Genomic DNA, 13,179 nt, shown 5'->3' with positions numbered 1-13,179 from the left:
GTAGTACATGCTGGCAATTCCAGCACAGGGGGAAGCTTGGGCAGAACAATTGTCTGAGCTATACAGGGAGTGCCAGGCCCACCTGATCGACAGAGTGAGACCCTGTCTCGAAAAATGTACGAATTAAGTAATTAAACTAGCAATTTCCAATATTTTAGTCAGATAACAGATGATTGAAGCAAAATTCCACATGACTGATTTCTGGACAAAAGGAGGTCACCGTGGGAAAACCAGAAGTCTAGAGCTGGGAGATGCCCTATGTCGCCCACTCCACTCAGAGACCCTTCTCAAGACTTTTCCATATTTTCATAAGGACATACCAGACTCATTTTTACCAACCAACCATGAGTAATGAGCAGAAGTCATGGAGCACTGATTCAGCTGAGAAAGGAAAAGGCCTTCTACCAGCTGAGCCATAAAAAGAAAATATGAGATCGTGTATGCCTGCCGTGGAGGAACACAACAGGGTGCTGGGAAGTATGTATGCAACATCAGTAACTGATAACATTGTTATTACAGTCTACTGAAACTCGCCAAGGAAATGACCATATAGGAAAGCAAAGCATCACTCACTTAATTACAAAAAAAAAAAAAAAAAAAAAAAAATGGACTCCAAAGATATGTCGCACGAATCTCACACTCTAAAGAAGATATAAGATGTACTGGATTTCACTGAACTAGTGAGATCCCCAGTGGAAGGGATGTCCGAGAGTAAGAAGGACAGCACTTGATACAAGATTGGCCATGAAAGGACAAAGTAAAAATGCCTCATCGTTAGTCAGTAGGGACATGCAACTGAAACCATGCCGGTGCCCACACACCACCCACTGTAAAGGCCATCAGCAAAAAGACAGACAGACAGTTCAGAGTGGGAGAGGGTGCATAAAAATGGGAGCCTTTGTGCACTCACTGCTGGGGGAAATATAAAATTTTACAGAGTACAGAGACTTTGGAGAGCAATTTGACAATTCCTCAAAAACTTACATCTATATTAACCCTCTAACTCAACGGTAGCATTCCTGGATACAAAGCCCGTAGAAAAACATAATGCTCACACAAACAAAGATAGCCAAAAGACGTAAAACAGCGCTGTACATCTTTGAAAAAAAAAGGAAATGAAACCAAAAGTTCATCCCCTGAAGGATGGGTGAGCAAAGTGAATGCTTTCTATCTATCCCTATCTATCCTCCCATGGGACCGTCACTAAATCACGTGGGGACAGGATATCTCTAGGAAAGATATAGTGGATATTCTGTCCACTAATCAAATACAGGAAAAGAAACTAGACTGTGGGTGCCAGAGACTCTGGGACCTGACTGCTTATAGGTCTGGACTTCTTTTGTGAGTAGAGAAACTGTTCTTAGATCGTACTGGGGACTGTACAACTCAATAAATATATTAAAACTATTGAACTGAACAGAGTTAAAAAGGGGGAAATTTTATGGTATGTAAGTTATGTCTCAAACACCAAGGGGGGAAAATAACTGTTTTTAAAAAGTGAGTGAAGTGGCCACAGGCAGAATATCAAAGGAGTGGCTGAATCAGAGGTAGGGTCCAGATTTTGAGATGGTTAGCCTTTACAAGAGCACCCAAAGACCCTGGTAGACATACAAGGGATCTTATAAACCTTTTTGAAGAGTGAGGACACAAGCCACAGGAACCTGTTCTCAAACTAGCGCCAGCCCCAACTACCTACCTGTGCTTCATGCTTTAAAACCAGGATAAGTGGCGGGAGAGCTGGGGCTCAGACAGACAGGAATCCACCCTGTGCTACCCAACCTCTACTACACAGAGAAAAGAGGACACACAACTAGCCAGAGATAAACTACTGTTTCTATCAAGAACTGGAGTCTGGATATGACAAGATCTTTATCAACTCTGATGGTTTGGGTCTGTACACCCTTGTTACATTTCCATAGTTTTCAAATTGTAAACCAAAGGTCAAAACTTCATGCCATCTGCTAACAGCCTAGTGTCCCTGCCAGGAAGCTCTCTGGGTAGCAAGCTCATCGTAGTTCATGCAACCTCCCAGCCCTAGGCCTACCATTGACATTCAAACAGATGACAAGGTCAGCAGCACAGAGTCAGAACTGAAGAGAACAGAGCGTCCCTCTCTGGACACAGTACCTGGTAGTCGGGGACAAGCATCTGGAAGGGTCCCCACATACAGCCAAAGACCGGATGCTCAGATACCCTTACTCTCTGAGCCACCAAGGGAAGAGTCAGGCAGCCATGGCTATTCTCCATCTTCTTGTGAATCCATTTCTCCTACTATGTGTACAAATTCCTTTCTCAATCCATCAGGCACTGCTGTCCCTCCTCTACCAGCTATGATAACACACAAGGAAGTCATGGAGTAAAGGATCATCCATCAATGTTTCTAAATAAAGAAGAAAGCGCCTTATAAAGCCACGCAGCTCGAGTCCTGCTGGCCATCAGAACTGCATGCATTAGAGAACTCAGTTCATCTCTCCAGGAACAAGCATGACTGGAATATATGGTGGCAGAGGAGAAGCAACGGGTCAAGCACACCAGGAGAGGCTAGGTTAGGTCAACCCAGCCCAAGCCAGGAGAACCAGTGATCACTGGAAGAAGGGAAAAGAAGTAGGAAAATCACTTCCATGGGGAACATTCAAATAGAACAATACACTAGCAATGGAGAATGGAGAAGAGGACAAGACGATTCTAGATTTGTTTTTCCTGGTATGACATCAAGTCAATAGAAGTACCAGGAATGCATGACACCAGGACTTCAAAATGAAAGAGACTATTTCATTAAATGCACCTCTTTTAAAGTATGTTCATGTATCCACCCAGTTTCCATCTGAACTGGGGATTTAGAACCCAAGGAAGTCTAAAAAGCAATTAATGTTGTCCAAGCCATTGGTACAAGAGCAGGACTGAAGAGATGATTAAAATTTTAAGATTAGCGAGAGCATGTTTGAGCGGTTACACAACGGATGCAGGAAAGGAGTGCAAGCAAATTAATTCGTGCTGAAGTTAAGCACATTGCTGGTTAATTAAGGCCATTTTAAGTAATTAATTTTCCAGAGATAAGGCAGTCCCCTACTGCATGCTCCTCTCACAGAGGGTGAAGAACTGAAGAGGCGATGCGCTGACTAGGAATAGAGAAATGATCTATGAAACATCACAGACCACTAGCCAGCTGAGTGTCCTCTGGCCCAGAGGGGTCACCCTGACAACGATGACATTTCCATTTACGCAAGGGAATGTCATTCAAGCACCTTATATGGAACACGGGGGAAGAACCCAAGGCAGGAGAGGGAGTAGAAGAGGCAGTATGTTAGAAGTACTAACATTAGAGAACTTAAGGGACAGAACCTGGGAGTTCAGATCATGGCTCTGACTGAAGGTTCCCAGGTCAGGACACTGAATAGAGAGGATCTGAACAAGTAGCTATAGCTACACGGTACAGAGTGCCTGTAGGATGCTCAGCTACAAATCATACAGAGAGGTTAGGAGCCAGAGATCAAAAAGGCTCAGAGTGAAAGTATCTTCCGGATGGGACTGCTAGCTGCTCTCACGAATACATAACAGCTGTGATTGTCTGCACAAGACCTGTACAAGATCAAACCAGATGAGCCCCTCCCACTCAATGAGGCACTAGGGACAGTTAATTGCTCCTCAGGAAGAGTCTGTTTTCCTGAAGGTTGTAGCTTCTGATGCTCTGGAGAATGGGCTTCACAAGTTAGAGTCTATGGATAAAGAGGTGTGGGGATGAACCTGAGAGGAGTTGAGGGGAGGAGGGCAAGAGGGGAAGGGGTGAAGATAATCAAAAAGAATTGTATGAAATTCTCCAATAATGAAAATATTAGAAACAAATACATGCAAAAGCAAACAACTCTAATTAGTAACAAACATTTCTCCAGAGTGGAAATGAGAAGCTAGGACAAGAGTTCAGTATCACATAGGTAGGAAATGACCAGGTCTGACCCTTGGTGCTTATAACAGACTACCATGCCCAGAGCTGGCTATATCCTGGTAAATTCTGTGTCAGTTAAAGAATCATGACTCAGTAGCTAGGACGGTGACAATGGCCATGGTAAGAATAAAACAACCCAGTACAAACAGGACATCCACATGGGTTAAAAACAGACCATCATGTCCCATGAAACCCTAAGAACCTAGAAAGGAAGGCAGTGACTGACATGGCTGAAAGAGGCCATTGAGCATTGTAAACACAGCACTGAGGACTCATCAAAAGAGAAAACAGCACCCAGGAGCTGATGGGTTCAAAGATTATACTTCCAAATTAAGCCGCTTAGCCCTTCCGAAGAGAGTCCAGCCGCTCTGCCTCTGCGCACATACAGACTTACGTCATTGTTAAGTGATTTTAACCAACCAGCGTTTTGCCCTCCCTCACAGTCAGTACATAATAGCAGGAAGAAAACACAAGCCCAAGCCTCCCTCCACAGCCTGTGTTACCTTTACCACTTCGCCACCATCCACCTTCATCAACTGTCTCAAGTTCTGCTGCAGAAGGTTGGTGTTGGATCTCCACTTCAACAGCCCCAGGAGGTCCACTGCAAACAGAACAGCAGGATCAGCTCCCCCTTAACAGCAAGGACTTGGTCTCGAATTCACACACTTTGTGAGGTTCTCTGCAAACACTTCTCAGAAGAAAACTCAACCCGACTTCAGAAGGTTCACTTGCTAAACACTTCATTACTGAGTGCTAACACATGTAATAGCAGTATAGCTGAATTCACTATTTCCAGCCACGTTTGCCATAGAATGATTTCCATGTAGGAGCTTTCAACATACATTTGGAAACCACACGGGACAGGGGGTGATCCCCACCTATTGGAGGCCGCTGCTAACCCTTGGAACAGAGGTGCCAAGCCCTTATCCCCAAGTGGCTCTTCCTGCTCAAGAACAAATGTTTATTATTTTAAAATAAAACAAGTTTAAGTCCTGAAACTACAAATTGGAAAATCTGTGGAACCACAAAGACTATGAAGAACTGAGAATCCTCTTTGATCAGCTGCCTGCTGCCCTCTTTGCTATTTGTAGGTCTTAGCAGAAAAGTCCAGAATAATAGAATATACTAGCTTTCAAAGATCCAAAGGAGGGGGGCACATATCTGGTGTTTGTGTGAGTGTGTGTGTGTGTGTGTGTGTGTGTGTGTGTGTGTGTGTGTGTGTGTGTGTGTCAGGCTGTATACACAAGTGCATGTATAGAGGTCCAACTCCAAGTATTTATTCCTCCACTGCATGTTGTTTTTTACAACAGGGTTCCCCACTGAATCTGGAGTTTGACTCAACTCAATAGGCCAGGCATGGAGCTCCAGGAATCCACCTGTCTCCATCTGCCTCTACCCACCTACTGCCAAGTGCTAGGGCTGCAGACACATGATCCTGCTGCTTGCTTTTATGTGGTGCTAAGGACCCACACTCATATCTTCACGCTTGCAACGAAGACTATCTACAGACTAAGACATCTTCCCAGGCCTCAGGGGATTTTGGATGGGTTTTCCTTTTTTTTTTTTTTTTTAAAGCTTGAAGGATTTTGCTTAAGACATTAAGATGTTCTTTAAGGCAGGAAGACAGAATCTCAGCCCTCTCTAGGAAAGCCCGCGTTCCCATACTTTCTCCCTTGCAGTTATATTTCTGTGCCATCACTTGCAAAAAATGTAACTGTCGAACTGCATCTAATCGACTGCTTATGGGTAGCGGGAGCATCAGCTAGAGAAGAGACGATAAGCACCTAAATAAACAAGTAAACAATAAATAAGTAAAGCCAAGGCTTCTATTAACACTGAAAGCAAGCATATAATTTTGGATCTAGGTAAGAATTTGGTAAACAGACATGCATTCTCATCTCAGGATCAGACCACACAAAACCCACCTACACCCCATACAAACTTTCATGTGTTTCACATCACCCCGGACATCCCTGATGACTAGAAGAGTAAAACCAGAGGGGGGCGGCACTCAGCACCCACATACAGTGTGGATTATGTAAAGCCAGCTGAGTCACACAGTAACTACAGAACACTGGGCAGGGAGTTTCCCTTGTCTCCTTGTCTGAACAGCTGCTACAATGCCGCATAATTTGCAGGGCAGCTAAAAGCAACGATACGACACGTAGGCAAGCTGATGGCAACGGTGAACATAAAAGCAGCTAGAAATTCCGGGCGGAAGTTGACGCGTTGTGATTCTAACTGGAAGTAAAGTAACAAGAAAGGATCCCTCTTGATCTGACACTCCTGGTCCAAGGGTTGGGGGGCATCGCCATCTCTCAAGTGATCAATGTCTCTTTAATGGAGACCAATGCATCATCTAAGCCCCATTCATTCCAAGTTGTTGTCACGTGTCATGTGACTGCAACTTTCAAGTTTTAGCTATTTACTTATTCTTGGGAGGGTGTTATTTTGTTGTCATTTATTTGGGGTTTTTCTTTCCACCTTTTTTGGGGGGGTGGAGGTTGTTTTTGTTGTTGTTTTGTTCTGTTTTGTTTTCCTTTTTTGAGACAGGGCTCATTAGATGGGTCAGACTAGCCTGAAGCTCACTGCAGAACTCAGGTTGTATTTGAACTTATAAATTCTCCTGCCTCCGCAACCACGCCCCATCCCACCTGACAAAAACTGCGATTATAACATTTGTACTGCCCATCTGAGCTTTGTACTGCAAATATGAGGAAAAAAGTCCAGATGAGAATATTAATAAATCACCTCATGGGGGAGGGGGTGCTTAAGGAAATGGCTTGTACCTCCCCCACAAACTACCCAGTCAGGAAAGGCTTCCACTCCCAGGGATGAACTCAACATGGCTGGATTCATAATTATTCTTTGTTTCATGGCTCCCTTCCCTCTCGTTACACAGTAAGCTAACTGAGACGAGGGATCACGTCTTCCAGTTCTTCTCCTATCCCCTATGGCAGCCCACACAGCGCTGAGGACAGAGATCTTTAATACAAACCTTGATGAATAATTCAGCCCCTGCTTTTTTTTTTCCTAAGTAATGGAACTTTGCGAGAACAAATTATGGTTTCAGGAAAATGATTACCCCAGGGGAGAATTTGGGATTCCACACTCAGTCGCCAACTAGGGCACCCCCATCTTATATACTCCTGGCATGGCACAATCCCAAAAAGGGGGTATCAATGCTGGCATGAAATGAAAGCCAGATTCCTCCTTCTGTTCAGTGAGCAGCATCACTTTGGAATTTCCTTGTTGCTTGGCAACAGCTGCTGCAGAGACCAGGGCTCTCTCCCTGGGTACCAGGGAGGGAATCACCCTGCAGATGGTAAGATTCAAGGAGCTGTAAGGTGAAAAAGGCATCCACACACCACCCTTGGAGGTCCCCCCTTCCCCCTACCACTCTCAGATGTGTGGTTTTAAAACCATACTGTGGATGAGACTTGCTTTGAAAGGAAATGATGATCAAATTTCAGACAACTAGCAATGCATCTGGAACATTGACCCACATATAAGACAGTGGCTTCCTCCGAAGTCAGAAGTGACACAGAGTGGGCAGACCTCAGCACCTGCTCAGACACTAAAGCACCACACATGGGGTCAATGACCAAGCCAGGGACACCACCCTCAGCCTGCACTGAATGAGGCACAAATACTAGTCCATGTATCCCAGTTTGGGTACGAGGTGAGAAGCTCATTCCCAGTACTGGAATATTCTTTGCGCAGCCCAGTCAGTAGCTGGAGCCCACACAGCTGACTCATGTCCCTGAACACCAAGGGCCTGCACAATCCTCCCTTCCCCCACCACTTGCACAAATCCGGTCCCTCTGGGAGGTGTGGGGGTTGGGGGAGTCATTTGCTGGCGGGGATTACCACAGGCCGCAAAGAGGGAGCCTTCAGGCATGATTCAGACAAACCCACGATGATTTGGCAACCAAGAAGTGTCCAGATAGTACCAAAGTATCGGTGTTCACACAGACTCAAACAACCCAGACGTGTCTGGATGACTTACAGCCTCTCACTAATATTTTACTCGGGAGGAGCCTCACTGGGTAAAGCTGGGAATGAGAGAGGGAAGCATCAGGTGGAGAAAGTTTGAAAGATATCTGACCCAGGGCTGGCATGCCCAGGCCTTCAGGACAGCAGCATCTCTCCCCGTCTTCCAAAGGACGAGTTTCTTCCATGCTAGGTTAATCCAGTGCAAGCCCGAAAGATGTCTGCTCCTCAGCAAATCTCAGACTCCAGCCATGACTGACAGGCAACACAGAGATGTGATTCCTGATAATGACGGACATTAATAATCACAACTCATATCAGGCAGTTAAGAGGGAAAAAAATTGGATTTTCAAGCTCCATTTCAAGAGAGCATAAAGTCTCTACACAGCTGTGATACGGCCGCATTAGGAGGATGCGGTTTTTAAATGAAGGATTTGCGCAGAGAGCCTCTGCCTCCTCCAGACAGAGTCACGGCAACGGCCCTGGTGTGCTCTGAATAAGAAGTATCTCCACTGGACTGCCGTGACTCTGAGGAGGCTGCAAGCAGTGGGAAATGAACTCGGCCAGCCCAGGGACATGAGGCATCATCGGATGAGTGAACTGCCACATTAGGCTGAGTTTCATGTATGAGGACCAGCAAGGAGGTCGTATCTCACACTGCAAGCAGGGGGTCTAAAAATGTCACGCCAACCAACTTCTCCAGGAAAGATAACTGGGAATTATCTCCAGGAGAATCAAGACGGGGGAAGACACATAGAAGGGAGTACCTCACATCTGACAGTGTATATACTAGCCAGAAAGCTCTGGAAGCAGGCATTAGTCACATGTGTATCAACAAGCACAGCTGGGTTGAAAGCACCTTTACTTAAGGTCATCTCCAGGGTTAAATTAGAACCAAAGTTCAGCTCCATTTCTCTGATGTGATTTCAAACCTTGTAAACTTTCCTTGATGCCCGGTTTCCTTCTTTTGGCTGGAAAGCATCCTAAAGAGGACATCGAGAGCTGGCAAAATGGCTGAGTGGTTATGGGGCCTGCCAACAAGCTTGATGAACTGAGTTCAATCCCCACTATCCACACAGAGAAGGGAAAGAAGCCAATGTGTCCTCTGACTGCCCACACACACACACACCGCAAATAAACACACTTAAGAATTTAAAAAAAAAGTCCTTTCATTGTTTAATCTTCTGGCTAAGTTAATCCTCAGACCAAAATAGAAGTGTGAATTTTAAACTCTGACGGATGCCACTTCCTCTTCCCAAGCACATCGACATCTATGTGGGTCCTTATCAAAGGACAGAGAGAATGACGTCCGAGCACCCACAGGAAACTCCTCCACTCAACAAGCAGCCAAAGGGGATGTGATTGAGAGGGAGAAATTCTAGAACTCACCATTCTGGGTCAGTTTGGTGGAGCACACCAGCGTAGAGATCTGGAAAGAATCTTTACTGATGGTGCAACTCCCAAGACTCTGCATTCCTTTGCCTGTGGCTGAGTGGCCCTTTTCTTCCAACTCTCCCTTGGTACTAGGGAGGCTCAAATATGTGGCAGCGTCTTCCAGCTTTTTGGCTTCAGCCTGTGGGTTTGATCGTACATTGTGTCAAACAACATTCATTGAGGCCACACACCAGGTTTTGCATGTCTATTATGCTGACTTCCTTCAAGCCCCCACACCCACTTCTATGTTGTGTTCTGCAATGTACCTTAACGGTCTTCCCTCTTCCAGTGGATTAATTCCCATCCTCAGTCTTCATATACAGCACCGAATGTGTTTGTTACTGCCTGTCAGCTTCTCTCATGAGGGACAGCAAAAGGGCTGGTCACCATAACTGCTCATTTACATAATTAAATGGAGCTCCGTACTAGGGAGCAGCTCTGTCCTCTGGTGAGAAATGTCAACTGTGATGTTCACCTTGCTCACAGGCTTGACTGAAGTGAGGAGTCATGGGAGTTTGGTTAAGAAAAAGACTACTCTCACAGGGTTCTTCTCACTCTGCTTCCTGGCCAACTGGATGTGATCTTCACATCCTGCCCTGCCTACCGCAAAGGACTAAAACCACTGACCTCGGTATCAGGCCACACCCTGCCTCCCTTTAATTGTTTTGCTCAGGTACTTAGTCAGTCATGAAAAGCTAACAGCTCAGCTCAGCTGAGGACTTCACTAGGGCTCCCAGGGTCCCCAGGAAGATGTGCTCACCTTGTAGACAATAAGGTCATGCTCCCCGTCTCTCAGGGTGGTCCCATCATATCTCATCAGCTTCACAAAGGCCAGTGCGAAGATCTTCTCAGATTTATCCTTGGCTGCAAAGAAAACCAATAATCACCTTCAACTACACTCAGGACAAAGTGACATTAGCACTTGCTACCAAGACATCTTTGTGAAGACAATCACCAGCCTGCACAGGTGAAGCCAATGCAGGACGGACAAACAGACCCCACAGTCACCAACAGGAAGATTCACATCGGAAGGATCGACTGTCCTCAAACTAGTTCACAGTCTCAGGGAAGAGGGGACTGTGGGACATGACAACTGACTCGAGAATAAAGCTCATGATGCTGCGATGCCTGAGTGAGTAGGCAGAACCAATTTGGTAAGCATGGCATGATTTGAACAGGAACAGAGAGACTAGGATGTGAATGGGGGAATAAATCTAGGACGTGGGAAAAGGCCAGTGCAGGAAGGAAAACTGCTTAGCAATATAGAAACACAGGGTCCTAGCGCACCCACCTACCTCTAGGGGCCAGAAGACCTCCATGAGAAGTTCTAGGGCCTCTAGCAAAAAAGTGCAACAGTCAGGCCTACATGCTGTGCTCCGGCTTTCCCTTCCTTCAAGCTTCTGCACAGCATCTAAAACAATCAGCTACCTGCTTCCATATGTTACCAGCAGCTGATGGGTTTTTCTTCATGGTTCGCCATCAACTCTGGGTGATACATGGGAGTAGGGGATTTGTTATATTACTGCTAGTGTCTGTCTACTGAGCCCTGAAATCTAAGGCTTTGTGAGTATGTGTGTCTATGTGTGGATATACATGTGAATGTGTGCATGCATATACCGTATATACATATATGTATATGTGTGTTTCTCTGTGTGTATATGTGTACACATGTATATATACATAGATCTATATGTGTGTATCTGTATGTCCATGTGTGTATATTTGTGTATGTATATGCATGTATACATGAGTGAGTATACTATCATATCATCTGCAAGTAGTGTCTTCTTCCTCTCCAATTTGTATCCCTTTGACCAACTCCTTTTGTTGTCTAACTGCTCAGGCTAGGACTTTGAGTACTATACTGAATAGGTAAGGAGAGAGTGGGCAGCCATGTCCAGTGCCTGATTTTAGTGGGATCACCTCAAGTTTCTCTCCATTTAGTTTGATGTTGGCTACTGATTTGCTGTATATTCTTTTATTATGTATAAGTATGGGCCTTGAATTCCTGATCTTTCCAAGACTTTTAACATGAAGGGGTGTTGAATTTTGTCAAATGATTTCTCAGCATCTAATGTGATGATCATGTGGTTTTTTTATCTGTATGACAAGAACTTCGAGTCTCTGAAGAAAGAAACTGAAGAAGATCTCAGAAGATGGAAAGATCTCCCATGCTCCTGGATTGGCAGGATTAATATAGTAAAAAGGACCATCTTGCCCAAAGCAATCTACAGATTCAATGTAATCCCCATCAAAATCCCAACTCAATTCTTCATAGACTTAGAAAGAGCAATTTGCAAATTCATTTGTAATACCAAAAAAAAAAAACAGGATAGAGAAAACTATCCTCAACAATAATAGAACTTCTGGGAGAGTCACCATCCCTAATCTCCAGCTATATTACAGAGCAATGGTGATTAAAAAAAAACTGTATGGTATTGGTACAGAGACAGGCAGGTGGATCAATGGAATAGAATTAAAGACCCAGAAATGAACGCGTATACCTATGGTTACTTGATCTTTGATGAAGGAGCTAAAACCATCCAGTAGGTTGCCAACAAGTTGCCAGAAGGGCATGTCCTAAAATGTCAACACCAAGCTAGCTACACAGACCATGACAGGGGACATCTCATCGTTTGTTTCTCTCCAGGCCCTGCTCTAAGGTGGAAAGCATCTTGAGTTTGGCTAGTGAACAGCAAAGGTAGACGATGTGTACTGAATTCTTTCTTTCTCAGAACAATGGTGTATGCACTCATGCCCGTATGGCTGCCCTCAGTAGCTGGCAAACAAGACCTCATGAGCATCACTTTTACAATGCTCAACATGTCTCCAGAACCACATAAGCTGCGGCCTGGAGACTTCATTAATTATGCCAATGTGTCTTGGCATGTCAGGTGATAGCATCTTGTCTGTAATGAGTACTTAAAACTGACGAGAAAAACAAGGATTTGGGAAATCAGAATGCTAGAGATCTTCCTCTGCTCTAGTGTAATTCGTTAATTAAGGGGAATGAATTTGTTAAGAAAGTGGCTCCAGAGTAATTCTGACACAGTCCTCTATGGAGTCTAGATCTCTTACCAACTATGCTTCCTCCACAGAACCTGGAGGCCCCACAGCCTCTGTTTTTATTATTATTATTATTATTATTATTATTATTATTATTATTATTAACTTGAGTATTTCTTATTTACATTTCGAGTGTTATTCCCTTTCCCGGTTTCCGGGCAAACATCCCCCTAATCCCTCCCCCTCCCCTTCTTTATGGATGACCCCCTCCCCACCCTCCCCCCTTGCCACCCTCCCCCCACAATCACGTTCACTGGGGGTTCAGTCTTAGCAGGACCCAGGGCTTCCCCTTCCATGGTGCCCTTACTAGGCTACTCATTGCTACCTATGCAGTTGGAGCCCAGGGTCAGTCCATGTATAGTCTTTGGGTAGTGGCTTAGTCCCTAGAAGCTCTGGATGCTTGGCATTGTTGTACATATGGGGTCTCGAGCCCCTTCAAGCTCTTCCAGTTCTTTCTCTGATTCCTTCAACGGGGGTCCTATTCTCAGTTCAGTGGTTTGCTGCTGGCATTCGCCTCTGTATTTGCTGTATTCTGGCTGTGTCTCTCAGGAGCGATCTACATCCGGCTCCTGTCGGCCTGCACTTCTTTGCTTCATCCATCTTGTCTAATTGGGTGGCTGTATATGTATGGGCCACATGCCCCACAGCCTCTTACCAGCCTTGGAATGATGTATGTCCACGAAACCACGCCCACTCTACAGACGAGACGGTCTTTCCACCTTTTCACGAGTGCCTAAGTTCCT

The 13,179-nt window shown here is 45.1% G+C and overlaps 1 protein-coding gene across 2 annotated transcripts in view; it reads right to left on the bottom strand.

The window, feature by feature from the left end:
- Dock1 (dedicator of cyto-kinesis 1) overlaps positions 1 to 13,179 on the bottom strand; it is a 516,616-nt gene that overhangs the window by 387,405 nt on the left and 116,032 nt on the right. For both annotated transcript variants that reach the window (XM_063263800.1, NM_001143858.1), the window contains exons 17-19: positions 10,131 to 10,234; positions 9,326 to 9,509; positions 4,447 to 4,544 (exon numbers count right to left, since the gene is read on the bottom strand). In XM_063263800.1, coding sequence (XP_063119870.1) covers positions 4,447 to 4,544; positions 9,326 to 9,509; positions 10,131 to 10,234 — 386 coding nt within the window. The remainder of the gene's footprint in view (positions 1 to 4,446; positions 4,545 to 9,325; positions 9,510 to 10,130; positions 10,235 to 13,179) is intronic.

This window comes from Rattus norvegicus, chromosome 1, assembly GCF_036323735.1.
Source record: "Rattus norvegicus strain BN/NHsdMcwi chromosome 1, GRCr8, whole genome shotgun sequence".
Lineage (NCBI taxonomy): Eukaryota > Metazoa > Chordata > Mammalia > Rodentia > Muridae > Rattus > Rattus norvegicus.
Note: the sequence above shows the minus strand (reverse complement) of the source record. Positions and strands in the feature narration are given on the sequence as shown.